This window comes from Pan paniscus, chromosome 10 (genome assembly GCF_029289425.2).
Source record: "Pan paniscus chromosome 10, NHGRI_mPanPan1-v2.0_pri, whole genome shotgun sequence".
Classification (NCBI taxonomy): domain Eukaryota; kingdom Metazoa; phylum Chordata; class Mammalia; order Primates; family Hominidae; genus Pan; species Pan paniscus.
Window position 1 is genome coordinate 132427551 of NC_073259.2, and position 26153 is coordinate 132453703.

At 58.6% G+C, this 26153-nt stretch overlaps 1 protein-coding gene across 50 annotated transcripts in view; it reads right to left on the reverse strand.

Moving 5' to 3' along the window:
* NCOR2 (nuclear receptor corepressor 2) overlaps positions 1 to 26153 on the reverse strand; it is a 241692-nt gene that overhangs the window by 21468 nt on the left and 194071 nt on the right. For 30 of the 50 annotated variants that reach the window (XM_063593195.1, XM_055096339.2, XM_055096340.2 and 27 more), the window contains 11 exons: positions 17819 to 17939; positions 16266 to 16437; positions 10960 to 11124; positions 9750 to 9889; positions 9155 to 9329; positions 8796 to 8900; positions 8411 to 8514; positions 4902 to 5052; positions 2470 to 2610; positions 2121 to 2207; positions 865 to 1151 (listed from right to left, as the gene is read on the reverse strand). In XM_063593195.1, coding sequence (XP_063449265.1) covers positions 865 to 1151; positions 2121 to 2207; positions 2470 to 2610; positions 4902 to 5052; positions 8411 to 8514; positions 8796 to 8900; positions 9155 to 9329; positions 9750 to 9889; positions 10960 to 11124; positions 16266 to 16437; positions 17819 to 17939 — 1648 coding nt within the window. The remainder of the gene's footprint in view (positions 1 to 864; positions 1152 to 2120; positions 2208 to 2469; positions 2611 to 4901; positions 5053 to 8410; positions 8515 to 8795; positions 8901 to 9154; positions 9330 to 9749; positions 9890 to 10959; positions 11125 to 16265; positions 16438 to 17818; positions 17940 to 26153) is intronic. The other 20 variants (XM_057299563.2, XM_057299562.2, XM_034934809.3 and 17 more) reach the window with 9 other exon arrangements.

Genomic DNA, 26153 nt, shown 5'->3' on the forward strand with positions numbered 1-26153 from the left:
CTCCACAATTGCCTAGGGGCTGAGAGCCAAACCCTTCCCCTGACAATCAGGGATCTTACTGCTTCTGCCTTCCCCCTGGCTTCAAAACCTTCCTACAAGCTGGAACCCCTCCCGGGACACCCACCCCAGTCCTTCTGCCTCACAGCCCCACAGCTCCGTGGTGGCTCCCATTCTCCTTCCCCTTCACAAGAGGCCACCTCTGCCCATGTGGAAGGACGGTGGCCTTCAGGGGCTTTCCACCAAACAGCTCCTCGTACCATCGGCACGGAACTTCCCCTACTGAGCTGGGGCCGCCTGGGGGCACTGGGGCCTCTTGTGGTGCAACCTGCTGGTGGGTGCAGTGGATGCTGCGGCTGTAGGAACATCTGAATTTGGGTTTCACAACTGCATTTGCTGCGTGACTCTGGGTGAGTCGTTGAACCTCTCTGAACCTCAATTTACTCAGCAATAAAATAAGGTCATTAAGAAAACGACCTCAGAGCATTGCTAGGGGGTGAAACAATGAACGCATGCAACATCCTCAGGCCGCACCTGGCCCCTCACAAAGATTCAACGGAGGCAGTTACTCGTCACTATGTTTAGTCCTGTGGCCTTGGAAGCCTGCTTGGCCTCTCTGGGCCTCAGTTTCCCTCCCTGAAGAATGGGAACAATGTGAGTTCAGTAGAATCAGGTCAGGAGCCTGGTGCCCCCTGCGCAGCCCTGGAACACGCACAGCTGAGGCCCGGTGATGAGCAGCTGGGTGACTGTAAGGTACGCGAGAGCTCTCAGCCTCGGTTTCCCCATGTGGAGAGGCCCAGGGCAGTGCCCCACAGCCACCGCCACCCCTCCTAGAACTGGGCCCGTGTGCCTGGCCCTGGGCCGTACCTGCGTGATGGAGCCCTCCTTGAGCGGCCGCGGGGCCAGGGGCAGCTCGGGCGTGTGCCGCAGCTCCTCGCGCGGGATCTCATGAATGGAACGGCCCGCCTCCTTCACCGTGGCCACCAGGCCCTCATGGGCCGGCTTCAGCTTCAGGGGGCCCAGGGCCTGCGTCTTGTAGGCCTCGGTCAGGTCCCGTGGGGGCGGCGGGGGCGGAGGCGTGCCCTCCCGCTTTAGGAGCTTGGTCTCCCGACGCAGGTAGTCTTCCTGTGCCTCCACGTAGGACCGAGGGATCCCTGCCGGGCCGACAGCACTGACCCTCACGCCCCGCCCCGCCCAGACCCATCAAGAGCCTCCACACCAGTGGGTTCTGGAGCTAGTCTGCCTGAGTTCAAATCCCCACTTGCTGTGTGACCTTGACCAGGAAATCTGACCTCTCTGGGCCTCAGCTTCTTCACACATAAAACAAGAATATTAACTGAACCACCTCAGCAAGTCGGGAACACTATGAAATCATGAAGCTAAAACCACAGGCTGGGTGCAGTAGCTCACGCCTGTAATCCCAACACTTTGGGGGGCTGCGGCAGGCAGACAGCTTGAGCTCAGGAGTTCGAGACCAGCCTGGGCAACATGGTGAAACCCCATCTCTACAAAAATACAAAAATTAGCTAGATGTGGTGGTGTGCATCTGTGGTCCCAGCTACTTGGGAGGCTGAAGTGGGAGGATTGTTTAAGCCTGAAAGGCGGAGGCTGCAGTGAGCTGAGATCGTGCCACCGCACTCCAGCCTGGGCAACAGAATGAGACCCTGTCTCAAACAGCAACAACAACAACAACAACAACAACAACAACAAAAAACCCCACAAAGCTGCCAAGTTCACAGTAGCTGGCTGTGCCATGGACCAGCCGCGAGAACCTGAAAGAGTTCTCGGAGCTCTCCAAGCCTCTCCCAATCGCATGTGCCTCACCAGGATGTTCTGTAAAACGATACACAGGTGGCACCTGGGTTAGTGCCAAGCACAGGACAGTTGCTATGTGACACCTAAAAGCAGAGGGGTGATCGGTGGTATTTTGCTTTTTGTTTTGAAATAAGTAAGAGACACCCTTGCTCCGTAGCTCATGTACTGATCATGTACATGTGTGCTGCAGGCCTTTCTGCATACTTGTCCTGAGTTCCCACCACACTCTGGCTGTGTCTCTCCCTCCCGCGCCCTGCGTGACTGTACACCCGTTGGGGGCAACGAGGGAGCAGGGGACAGGGCAGTACCTTGTGTGATGGACCCGCGGATGTGGTGCTGCTCTTTGAGGTGGTGGGGGCTGTGTCGCTCCGGCGGGATGGCACGGCCCATGAGACCTGGGTAGGAGAGGGTAAGGCCATCATTCCGTGGGTCCCTGAGCCGACACTGGGCAGTGACAGGGGTCAGTGTTTACAGCCGCCAGTGGTCATCCCCACGATGATGGTGGAGTAGGACCCAGCACGGGAAGGTCCCTGCGCTACCTCCAGATGGAGCCTCAGAAAGCCCAGCCTCGGTTTCCCCATCTGTAAAACGGGGTCAGCCATCCCCCCACCGCCCACCAGGGGGCACCGAGAGATGAAGTCTCCTCCCTGCTATCACCTTCGATGCTGGCTGAGGAGATGGCTCTGCCCACGCGGCCCTCCATCATGTCATAGGTGCGCTTGGGGGCGGCCGTCTCATGGGGGGGTCCTGAGCTGCTTCTGCCGTCCTCCTTGGAGCACTGGGTCACAGACATGCCACCTGGAAACCACACAAAGCACTCGGTGAGGAGCTGGGCACGGGCCCAGGACCACGGTGGGCAGGCAGGACAGGCAGAGCCGGTAGGCAGGAGCCAGCAGTGCTTCCATGCTGGCCCCGTCACAAAGCCTCACAGCCGAGGCCTCCAGAGGTAGCTGGCAGCCTGCAGCCCCCGGGGGCCTGCCAGCAGGACCCAGGAGCTTTTCCAGGGGGTTGCACGGTGGGAGATGCAGGGCACGCTGCCTGCACCCTGTACCCTAGCCCTCCAGGGTGCTCTGTCTGCAAGCAAGGGTGTGCCTATGACCACATAAGCATGTAAGTCTGTGTCCACACACACGGGTGCCGACATGGGGCGTGAACAAGTGCATACACACGCACGTGAGCAAAGACGCATCAGCAGTGTGTGGATGTGTGGCAGGCAGGAGCACGCGTGCACCGATACATCAGCAGCAGAGTGTGGATGTGTGGCAGGCAGCAGCACGTGTGCACCGATACAGCAGAGTGGAGGTGCGGGCAGGCAGGAGCATGCGTGTGCACCGATACATCAGCAGTGTGTGGACGTGTGGCAGGCAGGAGCACGCATGTGCACTGGCACGGGTCTTGTGCGTGCAGGAGTGGATGTGGGCACATGCACGTGAGCCTGGCTGCTGAGAACTAAGTGGGTCCATGTACACACATGTACCAGGGTGCAGGCAGTACACGGCTTTGTATGTATACACATGTCACACCCAGAAACCTGTGCCGATGTGCATGTGAGTGTCCGACCACAAGTCTGCGTGTGCACGGAGAGGTGTGTGTTGCAGGCAGTGGTGAGGGGTGGCAGGGGTGGCCTCGCCAGGCCAAAGGAGCCTACATGGGCCCGGCTCACTGCTCCCCGGACAGGCAGAGAGTTGAACAGACGGAGGTGGCCCCCGAAGGTAAAGGCTGGGCTTTGCCCATCTAGCCAGGGCTCTCCTTCCAGGGCAGCCGAGTCCAGAGCTATCAGAAATGAGCCCCGGGAGCCCCCGCCCCACCCCTCAGAGGGAATGAGCAACTGACAGGCTCTCGGGCTTTTCAACCATTGCTTCGTGTGGCCCACGGCCCGTGAGCTACTCCAGGGGTTGCCAACAGGAGGGTACTGGGTTGCTGTTCAGAAAACGTTCCAAATTAATCACCGATGTTTAAACATTGGGAGATTTCAGATAAAAACGGAGATGAGAAACCTGGCTGACCGGTGGCCGCAGGGGAGTGGACGGCATGGGCAGGCACCACAGTCCTCCCCATTCCCTACAGTCCTCCCCACTCCCTACAGTCCTCCCCACTCCCTACAGTCTCACACCTGCCGCTGCCCGCACTGCCTACCTGGCCCAGGGAGCAGACGAGAGTTTAAAGGCCCCGACTGAAACCCATGATGAAGACGATACACTGAAGGCCTATAAAGGCTCAGGCACTGGTCTGGGGTCCCAAGGTGGGACTCTACCCAGTGACCTTTCAAGACAAGCTCTTGACTAACCCCGCCACCAGCCCTTCCCAGGCTTCCCGCCACCCCCAGGGCACTCAGTCCAGGGGCACCAGGGCATGAGCTGGCACCCAAGACACAGCTGCAGGCCTGTCTCCAAGGCTATCTCTGTGGCAGCAGGGAGTGCATTATGTTCCTAAGCCACACGGTGCCACCTCCACCTCCCAGGCCTGGGGAGGGGGCCGCGGGCACAGGCGGAGGTGGATGGAGGAGAGGCAATTCCGGGCCTCGCAGCTGCAGTGCTGAGAGAGGTGCCCATTAGCAGCTTTCATCTCCACACCCCTGGGTGCCCTAGGCTGCCAGGAAATTCTCTCTCCCGGCACTCGACTCCCTTAACTCCTTCCTGGCAGGGTCTCCTCGTTCTGGAACCCAGAGCCTAGAGAGGGAGAGGATGGGGGCTCCGCAGCAAGAGCCTGGGACACAGTGGGGTGAGGGGCACTCTGGCCATGGCCTCTTTCATGGCCAATGAGAGAGTGCGCGGTTTGTCAGTACGGTGCTGGAGGCCTGGCGGCGTGAGCTCGGGCTTCTGTTCCGGGCCTCAGTTTCCCTCCTACGCTTCTAAAAAGGTTGGCCATGAGTTTGTTTCCTAAACTGTAAAGAACTGGGCAGAGGTGGGAGGCAGCTAAGGCCAACGCTTCCCTGCTGCTGGCTTGCATACCTGCAGGGATAAGGAGGTCACCACCTATCAGATTGTGCTTTCTGATGTCAATCCAGCCCTGCCTCCCTGTGAAGCTACCTCAGTGGGCCAAGCACACTCCTCCCCTGGTCCTGGGCCTCCTCTCCTCCTGCGACTCACCCTCATAGGACAAGACGTGGCCCTTCTTGCCTTCGTAGATGACGTGGCCCTTGGGCAGGCTGTCCTCCCGGCCGCGGTCCAAGCGACTCGGGCTGTCCTCGCCGATGATCCTGGTGATGGTGCCCTTGTACAGGACGTCAGCTGGCGTGCCCTGCAGGTGCAGAGGGGTGAGCGCCCAGGAGGCTGCAGCCCAGGACCCCTCTCAACTCAAATGCAGGCAAAGACGTGCTTAAAAGCCCATGTGCCCACCGATGCACACGCGTGTCCACACACACACTGTCTCAAATAGGTAAGAGTTTGCATGGAACAAAACCCTATGAGGAACCTGAAGAATGAAGATCCCTTGTCAAGTGCTTCCCATGAGTGGACGCTGTTCTGGGTGCTCTCTATGGATTTGCTCATTTAATCCTCGAAACAACCCTAAGACAACCCTATTGATTATGCCTGTTTCAGATGGGGAAACCGAGGCACAGGGAGGCACAGTGACTTTACCCGGGGTCACCTGGCTAATAAGGGGCAGGCGGGGACTTGAACCCAGGCATTCTGGTCCTGGAGTCTGTGTCCCCACCACTGCGTGGGGTCTACTTCTCAGAGCCTTGACATTCAGTTACCGAAAACAGCAACTGGCGGGGACGCTGGGGTTTCTGCTCCTGTGCTGTGCCCGTGACCACGTCATGCACTTTGGTTTCCTAAAACCAGGACAAGGACTCACGTCAGGGCAGCACACTGGAAATTTTAGTTCTAACCCAGGTTTTCCACCTCGGCCCTCCTGACAGCTGGAGCTGGACCCTTCTTTGCTGTGGGGCTGTCCTGTGCACTGCGGGCTGTTAACAGCATCCCTGGCTTCAAAGCACTAGAAGCCAGGAGTACACGCCTCCCCAGTGTGTCCCCCACCAAGTTAGGACAATCGAAAATGTCCCTAGAGAGTTGGAGGCAAAATTTCCCCCAACTGAGAACCACTGCCATATAGGGAATGAGCTCCCCGTTGGAGGATGTGTTCAAGCAGAGAGGAGATGGCCACATGGGGCAGCATCCTGCCTTGGGTGACTTTCAAGAACACAAGCATCAGAGTTAGAATATGACTTTGGAATCAGAATGTTGGGTGTCAAACAGCAACTTTACTACCAAGCTGCCTTGGGACCTCCTTTCTGAGCCTCAGTTTGCACATCCACAAAATGGAGACCTTCTGCATTGATGATTCTCAAAGGCATCTGGCACAGACAACGGGTCCCCAAATCTCAATATCCCTCTTCTCTTTCTAGGGTTCCAGGAGCAGATTCAACGGTAAGGGTCCTACTATGTCCCAAGACCTGGACCAGTGAGCTCTGAGTCTCTGGCTGGACTTGCTTGGCTGGGGACATCCCCTGGCAGAGGGCAGCACCTGGTACCCCGGGGTGTTCACCGCAGATCCTGGTCTTTGTGGAGGGCAACAGCAAGACGCCCTGAATTCTGATGAGCTCCCCCCAAACTTCCCAAAGCAAATACTCTGAGTAGCATCTCCCTGCTGTGCTTTAAGACACCTGCACACTAACAGTGTGGCACAATAGGTGCTAAGTCAGGTGACAGCTCGAGGCAGCCACCTCTCCCATCAGGAAAGCACAGGATTCCTGCAGCATCCTGGTGGGAAAAGCCCCCCAAGAGGCAGCTAATACAAGTGCACCCCTTTCTGTATCCAGCCCTAACATCAGATGGTCCATGTCAGAACTGGGTTTGTACTGCAGAGATCAGTGGCTTACTGAACACCACAATAAATGATTTAAAAAGGGGGGCTCTCCATGGTGAAACTGAGGCATCTGATTTTTTTTTTTGAGAAGGGGTCTTGCTGTATTGCCCAGGCTGGAGTGTAGAACACTGTCATAGCTCACTGCAGCCTCAAACTCCTGGGCTCAAGTGATCTTCCTGCCTCCCAGTCCCAAGTAGCTGAGACTACAGGTATGTGCCACCATGCCCAGCCAATTTTTAAATTTTCTGTAGAGACAGGCCTCTTTTTGTCCAGGCTGGTCTCAAACTCCTGGGCTCAAGCTATCCTCCCACCTTGGCCTCCCAAAATGCTGGGTTGACAGGCAAGAGCCACTGTGTCCAGCTTGACGTTTTTGAGCTATAGTATTTTAGAGGTGCCATCTTCAGGGACATGGACAGAGAACAGAAATCCAGCCGGTGGCCCCTGCTCTTGGGAGAATACACTGGACAAACTCCCATTAACAGGGAAGCTTCTGTTTGCATAACGTCTGCTTCCAGGAGATGAGCCTGTAGCCTCTTGCTCTTGGCCCCAATGAACTCTACTCCCAAGATGGGCAGGAAGTCCCTGGAGGATCAGGGAGCTGGGACTTTCTTGACCTCCCTTGCCAGCTGGGAACCACGTGGTCCCTGCCTGTGGCACCTACTCGGTTAATAAACGGCTCTGTGCGTGCAGGCCACACGCTGACTTCCTCACTATCTGGTAGTGAGACTGCACGGAAGTTTGACCCTTGCCTATCTCACATGTTTTGGCAGCTGGCTGTCTGCCAAAAGCAATCAAAGAGATGTGTGTAACTGGGAGGTTCGAGGAAGGGCGCGGGTCATGGCCACTCAGGAACCCAGAGCAGGTGGATGCCTGGGAACTTCAAAGGTCCCTACGACTTCAGGAGAATGACTCTCCCAGGAATACTGTTAGCAAAGGGGAAACGGAGTCAGGGCAGGCCGCTGCCTGTCTGAGTAGGTGGTGGAGCTGGCACCCGAGGGCCCTCAGCCTGACTTTTGTCCAAAGCACTTGCCCTTCCCACTCAGCACAGCTGCCTTTGAAAGCTCAGATTTTTAAAACCTGCAGATTTCAGAGAAGGGCAAAGTGTAAATGGCTCCTCTGTGGTGGGATTTGACGCTGCCTGAGTGAAAAACACCTCCCTGTGGACCATCTTGTTGCCCGAAGCTCCACAGTTAGAACGTGCATGCACGTGTGCACGTGTGTGGACCCACGCTCTGTCACTGTGTTCTAGAGCCAGACACACGTGGCACAAAACCTTGGGTCCACAGCTCACCAGCTGCAAGGCTGGGGCACCAGTCCTGGCACGATTCAGGAACCCTCTCATGCTCTGTCTTTGCACATGCTGTTCCCTGAGCCTAGAATGCTGTTCCCTGAGATTCCCGCATGGCTTGCCCCCTCAATTTCTTCTGGCCACAGCTGACATGTCACCTTCCTCACCTGTCTAAGCAATGTCCGTGGCCAGGCATTCTCAGCCGCGGTACGCTCACATTCTGCCTACCTGCTCGGTTTTCACCAGCCTACTTATTTACCCTGGTCTGTTTCCTTCCACTACATGGCAGCTCCCTGAAGGCAGAGTTTTGAGCTGTGCTTGGCAATCCCAGTGCCTGACTCCATGCAGACTAGATGAAAGTTCATGGAGTGAACTGCTGTCCCCCAGTCATCACCCCATTGGCTGAGGCTAATGGTTTGGTGACAATGAGGGGTTATAAGATGGGCTGGCCCCGTGCTGGTCCCAATCGTCCTTCATGCCGCACCCCAGGACACCTACGTGGGTGATGGAGCCGCGGTATGTGATGGCGCTGTCCGAGGGCACCCGTGTGGTGGGAATGCCTTTGGTGATGCTTCCGCCCGGAACTGAGCCCAGAGCTGTCCCTGGAAGACACAAGATGTGGGGCTGAGGGGGTGTCTGTGGCCCTTCCTTCCCCAGGCCCCAGTCCTGAGAGCCACCCTGACTGAGAGACCCACAAGTTGTGCTAGTTGTTTCAACGCAGAGGGAGTCCCCCTACCCCTAAATGGTGAGGGAGACGGCTGTGAAGAGGGGCCCCCAGACCCTCTGGGAGATGACACTTCCCAGCAGGTTTTGAATAAAGGGCCCTTTGGGCACCCGAGGAACAGGGGCAGACGCTGGGGGCCCAGGGCAGAAGGGCCCTCACCTCTCAGCACGGATGCCTCCTGGGCCGTGGGCACTCCCAGGCTCTCCGGTGGCCCAGCCTGGCCCCGTGGGGACAGCTGCTCCTGCTTCACTCCGCTGAAGGGTGCTGAGGACCAGTAAGAGGAGCGAGTCACGTGCTGCCGGGGCAGGGTCCCGGGAGGCTTGTCCCCACCCAACCTGAGCCAGGGGCTGGGAAGCGCTGCCCCTCCCCACCATGTTCCAGCCAGGGCTGCTGAGGGGGGACCTCCCAGCTGCTACCTGGAGTACCGTGGGCCAAGATACCCCTTCCTCCCCCGCCCCACCCACAGGACAGCCAGAGCCCAGCCTGAGCCACCCAGATGGATGGGCCAGGAGACTTACCCAGCTTTTTGGGGTCCATGGGCAGGGGCAGCCCCATGGTGACGGGGCCCACCGGGGCCTTGGCATGCTCTGAGTACGGGACGTGGAGCTGGACCGACATTCCCTGTAGGGGCGGAGTTGTGGGGTCACAGGGGCACCCTGGTCCCTCCCCCACAGTCCAGAGTGCCTGACGCTCCTGTTCAAAAAGCCCATGTGTGGGTCAGAGGCTGGGGCTGCTGTCCAGCTGTGTGACGGCAGACAAGTCACTGCTACTCCCAAGCCTTGGCCCCCTCCCCTGTGAAGGGGCCATGCCCTCTGAGCCCCTTGCATTTGCCCTTCCATTTCGCAGTGGGGGAAACAGGAGGTTAAGTAACTTGCCTGAGGCCACACAGACTGGTTCCTGAGCCATGCCCTTGACTGCAATACAGAGTGACCCCCCAGGGACGAGGCCCTGAGTGCCTGGGGCAGGACCTAGCCAGCTCAGACCCCAGATGCCTGAGTGAAGATGACCCAGGCCCCCGAGAGCCTGGCCCCCACCCAGACTTCATTGGTCCCATTGCCCCCACTTTACAGATAAGAAGACCAAGCCCCCAAGAAAGGAAGGGCTACCACTCACTTGGGAGATGGCACCTATTTGCCTCTCGAGGACGCTGGGGTGCTTGGCAGAGGAGATGAGGGGAGGCGGGTTGGAGATGGTGGGTGGGCGCGGCAGGACGGGCCGGGCAGTGTCATGGAGGCCCAGGGGCAGTGGGTGACCTGTGGAGCACATGTCTGTCCATTGTGGGGCCCAGGAGCGGTCACGTCCCTGCCGGACACACACTCCAGGCTGCACTCCACCTCTTCCCTGTCCTGGCCAGGAAGTGCCCATCCATGCGCACCCCTCTATTGCCCTGCCTGGCTCTGTCCTCATTAGTGACCCGAGTCCTAGGTGCAGACACCAGTATCCTGGGGAAGCCTCCCACCTCACCCACTGCCCAGGCCCTGATCCAAGCGCCCTCAACTCTCATCTGGATCCCCTGTCTCCCCATTTCCACTGTAGCCCCCAGTAGCCCCTTCCCCTTATAGGAACCAAAAGGACCTTTTTGGAAAAGTCTACTGGTGCACACCCTCCCTATGCTGTGTGCCCTCGATGGCTCCCACTGTCCTCAGGAGAAAGTCTTAGCCCCCGACTTGGCCTTCAGGCTCGCCTGACCTGGCCCCTGGGTCTCCCCAGCTCACTGGGCACCGAGCTTCGGCAGTGGTGGCCAGATTCAGTTTCTCAAGCTTTGCCTGCTCTCTCCTGCCTCTGGGCTTTTGCACTTGCTGTTCCGTCTGCCTGGCATGACTTTCCCTGTTCTTCTGGCTCCCTTGGCCCACGCATCCCTCGGGACCAGCCTTTACCAACGGCAGTCTGTACCAGCCCCCGGCTGTGCTGCTTTACAGCTGGTGAGGCCCAGCAGGACTGCAGGACCTAGAACAGGGCCGAAATGCAGCCTCACAGAGTCTGTGAACAAAGGTAGCGCCTCTGCTCCCTCCCCAGGCTCTTCTACCATCTGCCCATTCTCTAGCTCTAAGCCGTCAACGGAAAACATAGCTCCCACTCTAAGCCTGCCCCTCACCAGCTCAAGCACCTGCTGTGGCTCCCTCTTGCCAGTGGCTTCCATCTCAACCCTGGGGCAGCTTTCTTAAAAGATCTCCCCCTTTCCCTCCACTGACCAGGCTGTCCCTCCAGCCAGGTCCCATAAGGCTTTAAGATGCTTCTGTGTGCAGCTCTGAGCCAGTGCAAACAGTGCAAACAGCGATTGTGCACTGGCTGAAGAAGCCCAAGCTCGGGCGGAGCTACTTACCAGGTGGAGCGTAGGAGAAGGCTGAGGGGTCCGGGGCATGCGGGGAGGCCTTGATCACCTCACGGGGGGGCACGGGGAAGGGCAGGCCGGAAGTCCAGCAAGGGGGGTCCCCAGGCAGCTTCTGGGCCTCGGCTGCGAAGGCTGGGAAGAACACAGGCTTCTCTGCTGAGGGCAGGAGGTGGGGCAGTCAGACCTTGGGAGCCCTGGCTGACCCTACACAAACGGCCTTCCTGCACCCACAGTAGTGGTGGCCTGTGACGGCCTGGGCTCCTCCGGGAAGCCCCCCAAGTCTGCCTGCCTGGGTGCTGCTCTGTAACCCCATGGTATTCTGCTCAGCAGGGGAGGGGATCTCAAGGTCTGAGCTGGGGGCTCTCAGCTGCCGCTGAGGACGAGAACGGGACCCTCTGGCTTTGCAACCCCACAAGCACTCAACCAAGCCCAGCAAGCCAAGGTCCCTGGACAGGCCTCTAAGCCAGGAGGTGGCAAACAGTATCTCAGAGGGTCTGTCTGCCCCCTAATTTTTTTGAGACAGGGTCTCCCTCTGTCACTCAGGCTGGGGTGCAGTGGTGCTGTCACGGCTTACAGCAGCCTTCACCTCTGGGCTCAAGTGATTCTCCCACCTCAGCCTCTCAAGTAGCTGGGAATACAGGCGCCCACCACCGCACCATGCCTGGCTAATTTGTTTTACTTTTGTAGAGATGGGGTCTTGCTATGTTGCCCCAGGCTGGTCTTGAACTCTTGGCTTCAAGGAATCTTCCCACTTCAGGCTCCCAAGTAGCTGGGACTACAAGCACGTGTCACCACACCACGCTTGGCTAGTTTATATTTTGTTTTTGTAGAGATGAGGTCTTGTTATGTGTGCCCAGGCTGGTCTTGAACTACTGGGCTCAACAGATCCTCCCACCTTGGCCTCCAGAGTGCTGGAATTACAGGCGTGAGCCCCCACGCCTGGCCCCGCCGTCTGACTTTGTGAATACGCTTTTACTGGAACGTGGCCACATCTGTGCATTTATGTATTGTCTATGGCAGAGCTGAATCCTTGCAACAGAGATTGTCTGGCCCACAAAGCCTAAAATGTTCACTCTCCGGCTCTTTGCAGGAAAAGCTTGCTGGCCTGTGCTCTACACAATGTTGAAGGAGGTAACCTGTGATGTGTGTGTGTGTGTGTGTGTGTGCGCGCGCGCACGTGCGTGCCTGTGTGTGTGAGTGCATGGATGTGTGTGTGTGCCTGTACACAATGTTGAAGGAGGTAACCTGTGATGTGTGTGTGTGCACGCGCACGTGCGTGCGTGTGTGAGTGCATGGATGTGTGTGTGTGCATGGATGTGTGTGTGCCTGTACACAATGTTGAAGGAGATAACCTGTGATGTGTGTGCGCGTGCATGTGCATGTGTGAGTGCATGGATGTGTGTATGTGCCTGTACACAATGTTGAAGGAGGTAACCTGTGATGTGTGTGTGTGTGCACGTGCGCGTGTATGTGCGTGTGTGTGTGAGTGCATGGATGTGTGTGTGCCTGTACACAATGTTGAAGGAGGTAACCTGTGATGTGTGTGTGTGCACGTGCACGTGCATGTGTGTGCGAGTGCATGGATGTGTGTGTGCGCCTGTGTGTGTGTGTTGTGGCGGGCAGTGGGGAGTTATAAGCCCAGACCCTCCAGGTAACAACCACAGCGTCAGCCTCAGTTTGCTGAGTGGTACTCAGCACAGGCACTGTGCTCAGCATCCCACGGCCTCCATGAGCCTCCGGTTAAGCTCACACAGAGACTGCTGCCAGACACATTTTACAGAGGGGAAACTGAGGTACAGACACACCAATGGGCTCATCTGAGTTCACCAGCAAATACTTAGCCGAGTCAGGATCAGAAGCCCACTGAGCCAGTGCAAGCAGCGGTTGTGCGCTGGCTGGCTGAGAAGCCAAGCTCAGGCAGGGCTACTTACCAGGCGGAGCGTGCAAAGGGCATTACCGAGAGGTCATGCTCTCTCAGGGCTCCACGGCTGACAGGAATGTAAGCGTGTTCACTCATTTATTCTCACAGCACCCTACAAGGAACTGACTGACTGTCCCCATTTCACAGACGGGAAAATGGAAGCTGAGAGGTTAAGCCACCTGGTCAAAGGCCCCAGCTAGCAAGTGGCAGATAGCAGCTTCGAACCCAGGCACTGGGGCTGCAGATCATGGCCTTAACCCAGACTGCTATGCCACACGGCCTGCGGCAGAGAAGCAATGATGGGTCCTAGATTTCAGGCCTGGGGAGATCCTGTAAACTCAGCAGGGCCCCGGGGCTCAGGCCTGGCTTCATGGCATCTTCCTGCTGGCCTCTCGCCCTTTGCTGAAATCTGTCCTCAGCTCTGAACCTCTCCCTGAGGACCAATCCTATGGAGAGATAACCAGCCAAGAAGTTGAGCAGAGACACAACTTGGGAATGACGGAGCCCTCTGGGTTCTGGGACAGGAATGGCAGGCAGGTGTCATCTATCATGCCGCCTCCAGATGAACAAAGGAGGTTCTGAGGGCCCATCAGGGTGTGACAGAGGAGGAGAGTGCTAAGATCAATTAATGATGCCTGCTGTGAGCAGAGCAGGTGGGCAAAGGAGGCCTATGTACCAAATTGCCCCCAATTCTCTCCTTGAAGACTGTTTCCCCTGGACTTGTGCCCTGGCGAGGTGGGCAGCCCACAGGAGGCAGGGGGCACAGATGCAGGGGAATTCTCATTCTTAACCAGTCCCCAGTGGAGGCACCTGTACAGGGCCTGCCTCAGATCTGGAGATCCTGCAAACGCCCTGGACCTGGCCCCTCTGGCTACCCAGCCCTGTAAGCCTCTGGTGCTTCCTCCAGCCCAGTTCCAGAGAGTTGGGAGGGAGAGGAGGGGAGCTGTTCGACGCTGGAAGGCAAACTGGGGCTAGGCCAGGCTGGGCGGGCGGCCGAGAGCCTGGAGAGACAACCTGTTCCTCCAGCTGGGCCCAGGGGGCCCCGAGGGACCTGCTTGGCTGAGCCGCTCTGTGTGGGAGCCAGGGGCAGAATAGGCTGGCTTCCTGAGAGACCAGAGAGGTAGCGCTGGGTGTCAAGTTCATGTGTGTCCCTGCGGGAGCTGAGCTGCAAGCCAGGCTGTGCAAGAAAGGCATGCAGGGCCTGACGCCAGGTGCACCGTCCCCACGGGGAATGAGGCCAGGAAACGGCACAGGCCCTGGCCACACCAACAGGCTGAGTGCCAGCCGCGGGAACTGCTGGCCGGTGGCTCCCTTTCTCCCAGGACAGGGGCCTGCGACCTGGCTCAGCAGGACCTGGCTGGCGCCGTGCAGTTCCAGCCCTGATCAGATCTGACCCTGGCCAAAGCTGCTGGGGCCCCTGACATGGATACCCAGCTCCTTCCCGGGCTGGCACCCCAAACCTGCAACGTCTCCCAGAGCCACACCCTGGGCCGCACACTGTACCCTGGCCCCAGGTAGCCCAGCCCTGGTCATGGGGCATCCCAGTTCCAGCGAGACATCCCTGGCGTCATCCCCACACCGGGTTCAACGCCCCACTGGCTTTGCCTCCAAAACAAACTCCCGACGCGCCCTTCCTTCCACCTCCACAGCCACCTGTGCGGTTCAGGCAGCCTCTGTCGCCTGCCAAGAGCTGCGCTGTGACCTCCTGCTTCTGCCCTTGACTCAACAACGGCCAGACAGAGCTTTCCAAGATATAAATCAGATAACAAGCACCTCCTTCCCCTTCCACAACACACGCTCACTTCAAATCCCTCCAGCAGCCCCTGCCACACCTGAGACAAAATCCACTGCCCGCTGTGGCCTGAGAGGCCCCACACAATCCGGTCCCCACTTCCCTCACTGTCCACCCGCCCACCCTTCCCTGGCCACAACCACCCCCGGCGACTCCTCACACACCCCGAGCGTGTTTCCACACAAGGGCCTTTGCCTGTGCTGTTCCCTCTGCCCGCAATGCCCACCCAGAGATCTCCCACAGCGGGGCTGCTTCCCACTCCACAGGGTCCTTCCCGGAGCCGCCTCTTCACTCAACCCGTTTTGTTTCTCATGGTGGATGAATGACTCTAAAACCATCTTGCTTCGTTACGTGTTCCCTGGTTTAACATCATCCTCACTCAAAAAAACAGCAGCTCCCCAGAGCAGAGACTTCCTCTTCTCCCTACCTAATCCCCACTCTGCCAGCATGGTGCCTGAGGCCTTGGGTTTTCAACAAATGTCGTGACCCAGCAGCCTCGGTGGACCCCGGAGGCAGAGGTTGCAGTGAGCGGAGATTGTGCCACTGCACTCCAACCTGGCGAGAGTGACACTCCGTCTCAAATAAAAAAAATAAAAAAAAAAAAAGAGAAGGGGCATGTCACACCCAAGGCAGCGGGGAGGGGGCAGCTGATGGTAGCTCCAGTCACCCGGATTTGTCCCTGGGCTGTGCTGGTCAGGAGGTCGGCCTGGTGTCCTGCTGCCCTCAGACCTTTGGAGCAGCCTGCCAGCAAGCGCCGGGGCTAGCCCAGGGTGGGGAACCTCTGGGGAGGCAGCCCCCAACACCTGCAAGGCACAACAGCACCTGCTGCGTGCCAGGCTGACCTGGAGAAGATGCCTCTTTGGGGACACAGGTTCAGAATTTCTTGGGCCTAGTGGGAAGTGGGGCAGAGATTGAAGATCCAGAGAACAAGCAATCACACCCGCCTGTCTCCTGACCTTGAGCTTCACGTGATGACAGTGAGGTGTGCCCGGGGCAGTCCCTGTGACACAGCGGTTCGGGAGTCACCCCCAACCCTGGCTCCTGGTGAACCCAGAGACCTGGGCCTGGAGCGAGGTCAGGATGCCAGCTGGGGAGGGCAGCCCTTCCTGCCCAGGCCCCAGAGCTGCTGCCAGCTGGGTGCTGGGCCCCATCTGTGATTCCAGAAGCTCCTGCGTGGACTGATTCACACCGAATCAGAGGCTGGGCTGTAGACATGTTTTTGCGTGTTCACAATGCTTTTGAAAATTTTGAGAAGTTGCCAGTGTTGAGAAACCAGGGGGATTTCACATAAGAAGATGGATTTCTGGCTTTGCTGGAAGAACCACCCCAGGCCTGATTTGCCACGGGGTGACTCTTGGCCAAGGCCAATACGTGCCCACTTTAGAGAAAACAAGAGTTCTCCAATTTGCCGCAGTCCCTACCATTCCCAACTGCCTCCCCCTGCTCAACTGTTCCATTCGTTTACTTTGCTTTCCCTGCCACTGTGGCCATGGGGTTTGCAGCAGCTGCTCTAGACACACAAACATCCCTTGCCCGTCAGTCCCCTGCTGCCCCAGCCCCACTCAGCCACTGGTGTGCACTCACCCTCCTTGTCAGCGGGGGGTGCCGGGCTCCTGCTCTTGCCCCGGGGGCTGCTGCCAGGCTGCTGAGAGGCGTCGCTCTCCGGCTGCAGGTTTTGCGGTGGCGGTGGGGCTGGGGGAGCTGGCTTGGTGGGAGCTGCGTCCTCCCGGGGGGGCTCATGGACTTTGGTGACCTGCTGAGGGAAGCAGGCATAAGTGAGCATCCACAGAGGGTATCTGAAAGTGACAGGGTCAGGGAGAGACATGCACGCGACCAGCCTGGAAACCAAGGCCCGGGAAAGCCAGCGACATGCTCAAGGTCCCAGGTGCGGCAAGAAAGGGAGGTCTTAGCACAGAGCACATGGGGAAGCCCACCTCCCAGAAAACCTGGCCCAGCTGCCCAGTGGTGAACAGGGGGAGCTCACCTCCCCAGAAAGCCTGGCCCAGCTGCCCGGTGGTGAACAGGGGGAACCCACCTCCCCAGACAGCCTAGCCCAGCTGCCTGGTGATGGACAGGGGGAGCCCACCTCCCAAAAAGCCTGGCCCAGCTGCCTGGTGGTGAACAGGGGGACCCACCTCCCAGAACCTGGCCCAGCTGCCTGGTGATGGACAGGGGGAGCCCACCTCCCAAAAAGCCTGGCCCAGCTGCCTGGTGGTGCACAGGGGGAGCTCACCTCCTAAAAAGCCTGGCCCAGCTGCCTGGTGGTGAACAGGGGGACCCACCTCCCAGAACCTGGCCCAGCTGCCTGGTGATGGACAGGGGGAGTTCACCTCCTAAAAAGCCTGGTCCAGCTGCCTGGTAGTGAACAGGGGGAACCCACCTCCCCAGAAAGCCTAGCCCAGCTGCCTGGTGATGGACAGGGGGAGCCCACCTCCCAAAAAGCCTGGCCTAGCAGCCTGGTGGTGGACAGGAGGCTAGAGCCTGCTGTGACTCTCTCCTCCAGCTCCTTCTGTGGACCCAAATCCTCTGGGTCTCAGGGAAGCCAGGACTGAGCAACAGGATTCTGTGGGCCTCGGGGACTGGGCCATGTAGCCTGACACGCCCTGAGCCCATCACTCAAAGTCCCAAGGGACCACCAGCCTGGTCAGCTCAGGGTCTTTTAGCCCGGAGCCCCCAGTTGCAACTGGGAAGGCCAGACTCACCTCCCTGGAGAAGGCACCTCCAAGGGCCCACGCACCCAGCTGAGAGAACCTTCCAGGAGGGTGTCCCCAGAGGGCCCCAGGATCAGAACTGGTAGGCCACCCTTCCCTGGCCAAGCTGTTGCTATAGCTGAGTGGGTGGGGGAAGCTCCTGCCTCCCCATGACCCAGTATCTAATCTGGGGGTTCAAGGGTGCTGCAGGGTAGAAGGGGGGAGACCTTAGGCCGCCAGTTCCCGCCTTCACTGGGAGCCCCACCCGGTACGCCTGCCAGCTTCCCCAGCTGTTCCCACCTCAGCTCCACGGGGATTTCTCCAGGAAACAGAAGCGGATGAGCTAGGCTGCAGGTGCACGCTCCCGCCCATGGGATTCTCTGTCTCAATGAATGGGAAAGTCAAGGTCAGGGTGGACTCTGTGGGGCTCTGGGGGTGGGCACTCACGATGGGGGGGATGGCAGCCGCTCGCTGCTTCAGCTGCTTCAGGTCCAGTGGCTTCTGGGGTGAGGCATTGGCCCGGGGGTCGCCAGTCGGGGTGAGGAGGCTGGGCCTTGGGGACAGCAGCCTGCGGGCACACGAGCACCATCAGCTGGGGGCCCACAGCCGGACTCTCCCAGGGTGGGGGGCTGCCCGGTTTTGATGGCCTCTCCTGTCTCAAGCCCTGGGGACGAGGCTAAGGCCCTGAGACACGAGGTGACTGTGCAGCTCACCCAGATAATGTCAACGGTTTCTCTTGGGAAAACAGACCAAGATTTGGGGCCAGGGGAGGGGAGGCACAAGTGGGCGGGCAGGTGCCTCCTCACTCACTCCCCTGGTTCTTGCAGGCCCCATCAGGGGCCAAGCCAGCCTCCCACCCCAGCCTAGAGGCCAGCCGGGCAGTGCTAGAGGCCCAGGCTGGGATCAAACATCCCCAAAGACATCTCCAGGCAAGGAAAATCCCAGAGAAGCCCAGACCTGGGGCCCACACCACACGTGGCCCTTCAGAAGCTGCCAGAAAGCCAAAGAATCAGCCCGATTCAGGGACAGAGAAATGAAGAGATTCACCAAGAGATTCCTCATCACTCGAATCTGAGAGGCTCGGGTGCCAGGGCAAGACAGCGGGCATGGAGCCGAATGAGCTCCGGTTACCAGAGGCAGGAGTGGGGGAGCTGCACCCACTTCCTAGACTCTCTCCCACACACTATCCACGAAGGACGAGGACATGATAACAAGGGCCCAGGCCACAGACTTTGTGTGGAGGGGCAGGTAGGGCCTGCCCACTGTCTACTCATTAGCCACAGTCGCAGTCCCTTCCTCTGTCTGCTACTGAGATGCCCGACCAGAGGCCGACGCAGGGTACACGGTGCCTGGCAGAGCGTGCATTGGGGTGTGGCTCCCAAGCTGTTCGGTGGGTGCCGTTTCCTTCAGGAAGCCTTCCAGGATTTCTAAGTCCCCAGCACCTGGTATAGCACCTGCCATAATCCCCATCTGGCTCCCCACTTGGCATGAGGTCTCCGAGGGCAGGAACTGGATCTGCTCCAGCCTGAGAACCCTTCACCTGCCCAGTGTGGCTGCCCGGGGCTGCCCAGTTCTTGACTCCCTCCTGCAACCTGCATTTGCTAGGCACAAAGCAGCCTAGCCTGCATTTGGGTGTATGGAGGCAGCCCGGCCTGCATTTGGGGGTATGGAGGCAGCCCGGCCTGAGTTTGGGGGTATTTGGAGGCAGCCTGGACTGCGTTTGCGGGTATGGAGGTGGCCCAGCCTGCGTCTGCGGGTATGGAGGTGGCCCAGCCTATGTTTGGGGGTATGGAGGTGGCCTGGCCTGCGTTTGCAGGTATGGAGATGGCCCGGCCTGCGTTTGGGGGTATGGAAGCAGCCCGGCCTGCATTTGGGTGTATTTGGAGGCGACGCAGAACCCAGTCTCTGTCCTAGGTCTTCCGAGCTAGTGAAATGACCACATGGCAGGCGTGAGGGCAGCAGCCACGGGCCTGGAATTTAGCCAGAGGGCAAAACTTCTGGGTGCCAGAAGCCGGCAGGTCCTGTCGGCACAGCCCCTACTCTGTGCTGTGACCACAGTGACGATGTCCTATGCAGACTATAAGTCACAGCCTACTGGCCTCGAGGTGAGAGCTGTGACAACAGGGACACAGCTCACACCACCCCAGTCCCCAGCTGCCAGTGCGGGATGCCTGGCGCCCAAAGGCACCCATCTCCTTCCTGCAGATGAGCAGGGCCGATGCCCAGGGTGCTGAGGCCCCTGCCGGCAGTCCCCTCCTTCAATCTCTGCCATAGCAGGACCATGGGGCCACCGGCATGTGACCGGCCTGTCCTGCAGGTACCAGCCTGCTGTCTGCATCTGCCACACGCTCAGCTGAGCGGGGAGAGCAGACACAGACTCGGTGATGCCTGCTTAGGCTGCCCATGGCGCACAGACGGGGGCCAGACGAGGAAGGTCACCCTGACTTCTGCATGCACCTCCACCGCCCCCACCGCTGGCCCACTCTCCTCCCTCCCCTCCCTCCACCTGTCCAGACCCTGCTTGATCTCCCAGGACCACCTAAAGCCTCTCCTTTGGCCACTGCCGTGCCTCACTCCCTGGACCTGGGCCCAGCTGTGCTCTCCCCGCCATCCTCAAGGTACAGACAAGGTACCCTGACCCAGGTCCAAACACAGATGATATCACCTGTCCCAACATTCTCCACCTGCGAATTCAACTGCCGCCACCCCCATGTCCCTCCCCGCAGGTTTACCTACCACCATCCGTTTCAACCAGCTCGCACTTGCAAGCTTAAATTTAAAAGAGAATGCTGCAGCCACTTTGGAAAGCAGTCGGTGAGCCCTCATTGCCGTAAACCCAGCACCGCCACTCCTAGGCACACACCAGGCAAATGAGAGCAAATGTCTATGCAGAAACCTGCACGTGCCCACCACTGCAGCACCGCCCAGCCCACAACAGCCAGAAGGCAGAGACAACCCGACATCCACCAAGAGACGAATGAGGAGACAAAGCGTGCCCTGTCCGCACGATGGAACACGTGGCCATCAAAAGGCATGAGGCTCTGACACGGGCTATGACGTGGGTGGACCCTGAAGACATGATGCGCGTGAAACAAGCTAGTCGCAGAAGGCCTCTAGTGTAGATTCCGTTTCTGTGAAAAGTCCAGAACGGGCCAATCCATCGGGGACAGAAAGGAGATGAATGGGTGCCAGGGCTGGGAGGAGGGAGGATGGGGGTGACTAGTGATGGGCATAGGGTTTCTTTCTTAGTATAACACTGAATATACTAAGAAGAACTGAATGATACACGTTTTTTTTGAGACAGGGTCTTGCTATGTCACTCAGGCTGGAGTGCAGTGCTGCAATCTCACTGCAGCCTTGACCTCCTGGGCTCACGCAATCCTCCCACCTCAGCCTCTGGAATTGCTGAGGCTAAAGGCACACATCACCGTACCTGACTGATTTTTGTGTTTTTTTCTTTTTTTTGGTAGAGCCAAGGTTTCTCTATGTTGCCCACGCTGGTCTTGAACTCCTGGGCTCAAGCTATCCTCCTGCCTTAGCCACTCAAAGAGCTAGGATTGCAGGTGTGTGCCACTGTGCCTGGCCTAAATGATACGCTTTCAATGGTGAAATGTATGGTATATGAATGATATCTTAATAACTGTTACAAAATGAAATGAGGACCATACTATATGCTAGCCATAAAGGGTTCGACGTATCAGCTGTATTTTCTCTATGAACAGTAAAAATAATATTTTTATATGTGTGTACAAATAGAAAAATAAAATATAAATTTTAAGGTTGAAATGCAAACGTTTGTATATGTGTAAAGATAATTCTATAGAGATAAAAAATATGACTTTATAACACACACAAAACATGAGGTGCCACTGTCCCATGCAGTCTGCCCGAGAGCTCGCGTTTTCTATGTGGGGCCTGAGTGCTCCCTGTGCCTTGGTTTCCCTGTGGCCCCTCACCTAGTAGGGTGTGGGCAGTCAGATTGGCAGGGGGTGAGCGGGGGCAGGGGCTGCTGCCCAAAAGCTCTCAGCAGGTACCCTCTGGGGGGCACACACAGAGGCCCAAACCCCTCTTTCTTGAGCCCCCAGAGCAAGTGGGGACTGTGGTCATGGAGGTAGCACTTTATAGTTTACAAGAGGTCTTCGGATCCCAGCCAGAGCTCTCTCATGGGTAAAGAAGGCAGCAGCCAGCACAAGGGCTGGGTTCAAGTTCTCGAGGGGAACGAGAGTCCTAAGCCCCCAGAGGGAGCGGCCACCAATAGTGGAGGAGGAAGGTGGAAAACGCTCAGAGCTCAGGGCCCATCTGACCGCCCCTTGTCCCGTAGCCATGCTGGAGGAGCGCCACCTCCAGAAGCCCTCCTGGCTGGCTCTCCCCACCCTCCACTCTCCCTTCTTTGTTTTATTTTATTTATTTATTTATTTTTTTGGAGACAGAGTCTTGCTCTGTTGCCCAGGCTGGAGTGCAGTGGCACAATCTTGGCTCACTGCAAGCTCTGCTTCCTGGGCTCAAGTGATCCTCCTGCCTCAGTCTCCCTAGTAGCTGGGATTGCAGGCACACGCCACCATACCTGGCTAATTTTTTGGTATTTTAGCGGAGACGGGCTTTCACTATGTTGGTCAGGCTGGTCTCAAACTCTTGACCTCAAATGATCCACCCACCTTGGCTTCCCAAAGTGCTGGGATTACAGGCATGAGCCACCGCGCCCGGCCTCTCTCCTTTGTTTTCTTGGAAGGCAGCCACTTCTATTTTCCTTTCTGGCGGCCTGGGTGGGGTGGGGACTCTCAGGGCCTGGCACAGAGCATGTGTCCGGGAGGGGCCCCACCCTGCCTATCCAGCCCTGCAGTTGCAAGCAAAGGCTCGGATCCCCTCTCTGACCATGTGACTTAGCCAACTGTGCCTCGGTTTCTCAATCTGGAGAGTGGAGACGAAAGCTTCAAGGGCTGTCCGTGGGTGGGCGTGGGGATGCTGGTGACCAGCACGTGGGGCCGAGTGGGTCAGGCCACCTTCTCCTCACTGTCATTTTCCTTCCCACTCATGAAGGCCGGTTGGGGGGCGGGGCACGAGAAGGGGAACAAGGGGCCTGGGGACATTCATCGGAACATGCTGGGCCTGCAACAGTACATCCCCTCTCCACCCAGCCCTTGCCTCAGTTTCCCCATGGTCATCAAGCTGGGACAATCCTTGCCACCATCCTAGGGCTAGGAGGGAGAGGGAGGGCTGGTTTGTGAACAGGCATCCCTTGCCTCTCCAAGGCCCCAAGATAAAACCCTGACCCGTCACTCCCACCCGTGGGGCCTGCCCACCTCTCTGACCTCTCCGCCCTCTCTGCCCTGGGCTGCTCACTCCACTCTACACCCTGCTATAGGCCTCTCTGCTGTCCACTGGACATACGCTCATGCGGCCACAGGGCCTTTGCACTGGTGGTTCCCAGGGGGTCTGGCTTTCCCTCACACTAAGGCTCTCATTGCCCTCCAATGTCACCTCCCCAGAGGCCCTCCCCGCCTGACCAGCCCACTCTCCCCCGCTCCCCATGCCCCATCTGCCCATCACCCACTCATCCCGTAAACAATGGTTTCCTTCTCCATGCCCTCACTAGAATGTAAGTGCCTGGAGTCAGGGCCTCGTCTGTGCAGTTTCCAGCGCCCCCGGCGCCTGGCGCATGCTGGTGCCATCAGTCACTTGCAGAATAAAGTAACAAAGGTGAAATTGCTGTTATGATCTTCCAAAATGCCAGAGGGACAGCTGAAGGAGCTGCACTCCAGCCCCCTCTTGGGATGACCTCTAGGGGGTGTCCCAAAGCAGATCCAAAGGAGGGCAGCTAATCTCTGAGCGCCCACTGTGGCCCGTCATTAACTGAGTTATTCTTGCAATAAGCCATCCACGCCCACCTTACAGATGAGAAAACTGAGGCTTGGGGGAGGGGACTCCCAAGGCCAGGCCCTGCCAAAAAAGCACCCAGGCACCTTCTCTGAAGAGTAAGAGAGGGGAAGGCAGGCAGGCTCGGGGTTTTGCAATTGAAGCCACTATCTCTGGTCGTCTGCCAAGAAAACACCCAGGCAGAGCCACCTCGAAGAAAGTGCCGGCGGGCCGAAGGAGAATGTGATTTTCTCTCTCCCAAAGTCACCGGGGCGGGGGGCCAGATGAGAGTCATCTTGCGTCCATCCAGGAACACAGAGCTCCCCCACTGGGGCTGCCAGGCAGGAGGGATGATACTGGGCGGGCAGCCAGGAGCAGGGGTCGCCTGGGGGGCCCGCCCGTCCCACCAGCCCTTCCCGGGAGGCCCTGGCTGCCGGGGCCTACTCTGACGCATCTCGTCCGCGTCCTCCAGCGTCCGCCCGGCCCTGCGCAGTCGTGGCCGGCAGAGGGAGGGGTGGCGGGCTGCCGGCCAGGACGAGGTCAGCAGGCTGGCCAGAGTCCAGCCTCGTTCACTGAGAGGGCAAAGCAGGCCCCAAGGGCGGGGGCCTGGGCCTAGTCGCACAGGGCGGGACAAACCAGGTGTCCTGACTCCCAGCCGAGGACTCCTGCACCCCAGGGGCTGTGTGCTGGACATTGGGCAAGGGGTGGACGCACGCCAGGCCCAGCTCGGGGAGGGAGGACACGGCCCTGGGTGGGGCTGCAGGGGAGAGGACGGGAGGCTGCAAGTGCCCTGCGGGGCCTCAGGCCTAGCCTGAGTGTTCTGGGGACGGACAGGATGCAAGCTGATCCCCCAGCTCCCCAGCCCGGGGCCAGCCACATGGACCCAAAATACAGACTCTGGGAGGCAGCTTATCAATGGGGCTGCCCCATGACCTCAGCGCTCCCCCGGCGAAGGCAGAAACATGTGTTTCTATGACTCTGTCCCCACAGCCAGCAGGAGCGGGGCGGGGAGCCATCTGCCCTGACCCCGCTACCCAGGCACAATGGCCCTGGCTGCCTGCCTCCAGGGCAGACCCAGCCACACCATGAACACTGTTTTCCAAGCTTGGACTGTCGGGCAAGAAGCTCAGGGGTTTGGTGCCCTCAGAAACCCGCAGGCCAGGCCTTCGCTCATCACAGGGTCAAGGTCAGGCCGTCCACTTCTCACACGCATGGGCGCGGTTCCTGTCGGCAGTGGTTCCTGGGGACCCTGAGATTTTGTTTTGTGGAACCTATAGAGATCCGATAGAGATCCGGGTGAACCTCAGTTCCTAGGGAATGTCCTAGGACTTCCCCCTTTAACATGGCCCAGGGTGAACCCCAGGGCAGAGACAAGGGCCCCGCATGACCCTGCGGGTCTGATTTTCCTCCCTTGCTTGCTCTGCCCAGGACCATTCCAAGGGACTTGGGAGGGGAGAAAACAGACCACACTGTAGTTAAAATAAAAAGGCCCGCCTGCCCCACCAGAAAACAATTCCTCCAGCCATCCAGATGTGAGCAGGACGCAGTCTCCGCGGGTCTGCCCTCTGCCACCCGAGATTGGCCCTAACTTGGGTAGCCATCTTTGGTTCTGGGCTGAAGGCCTTGAGGCCCAAAGCATCTGTGCTGAAAATGGGTAAAAGGCGGCATTCTCAGGGATGTGGGGTCACCCAGGCCAGGAGCAAAGACAGAGGCCAGAAAGGAAAGAACACACCTCAGAGACATCAACACCCAAACAGGACGGCACTGGGGTCCTCCAGGCCACCCCAGCTGGAGAGGAATTTGCAAGGGGAACCTCTGCACCTGTGATCCAAGGTGATCACCTGTGATCCTGAGCCCTGGAACCTTGGCTGATGGGCGATGAGCCACCAAAAACATGTTGAACCTGTGGCTTTTCCCCAACCCCACGGCCACCACGCTCGCATCTCCATCACCGGCCCCAGGGCACTTGCAGCTGCCTCCTGACTGTGCCTCTCACTCCCAGCAAATCCCCCACATGGTTTCATGGGTAAATCACATCTGGCTCTCTTGGGAGAGGCTCGTAAAGGCCTTCTCACTGCCCTGAGAACAAAATGCAGCCCCCACCTGCCAGGGCGTGACTCAGTGCCCCCAACCCCGTGAGAGCTGCCCCCCGTCCTGCCAGGCTGCCCCCTCCCTGAGCCACCCTTTGGCACCTGAATCCACCAAGCTCATTCCCACCTCGGGCCTTCGCACTTGCTGTTCCCACCACACTGAGGGTAGAACTGTGTCCCCCCAGAGAAGGTACGTTCAAGTCCTAACCCAGGGTCTCTGTGAATGTGACCTTATTTGGAAATAGGCTGTTTGCTGATATAATCAAGTTAAGATGAAGCTGCACTAGATTAGGACAGCTGCCCATCCAATGCCTGGTGTCCTCAGAAGAAGAAAATGTGGACACAGAGATGCACAGGGCGAAGGTCATGTGACAGCAGAGGCAAAGACGGAGTGGCGTGCCAGCAATCACGACCGCCAGCAGCGGCCAGGAGCTGGAAGAGGCGGGATGGATCTGCCCAGAGGCTCGGAGGCTGCGTCTCGGCCTGCAAGGTGCCCCCAGGCTCCTGGCCTCCAGGACTGTATTTGTTAAAAGCCACCTGGCTTGAACTACCTTGTGAGGGCGGCCCTAGGAAGCGAGCAGGCTGCCTGGCACACTCTCTCCCTAGCGCTGCCCAGGGCTGCCTCCTCCGTCCGGATCTCAGCTTGGATGTCACCTCCTGGGGAGGTCCTCCCGGCCACACCTCCGCCCCTTCCTGGCCTGCATCTCCCATTCCTGGACTCTACTCCAAGTCTGCCTCCCTTAACCACACCTCGGGCTCCCCCAAAGCAGGCAGAGCCAGACTGGGTGCGGCTGTCTAAGTAGGTAGTCGCTGCTCAGTGTCTGCAGACAAAAGCCAAG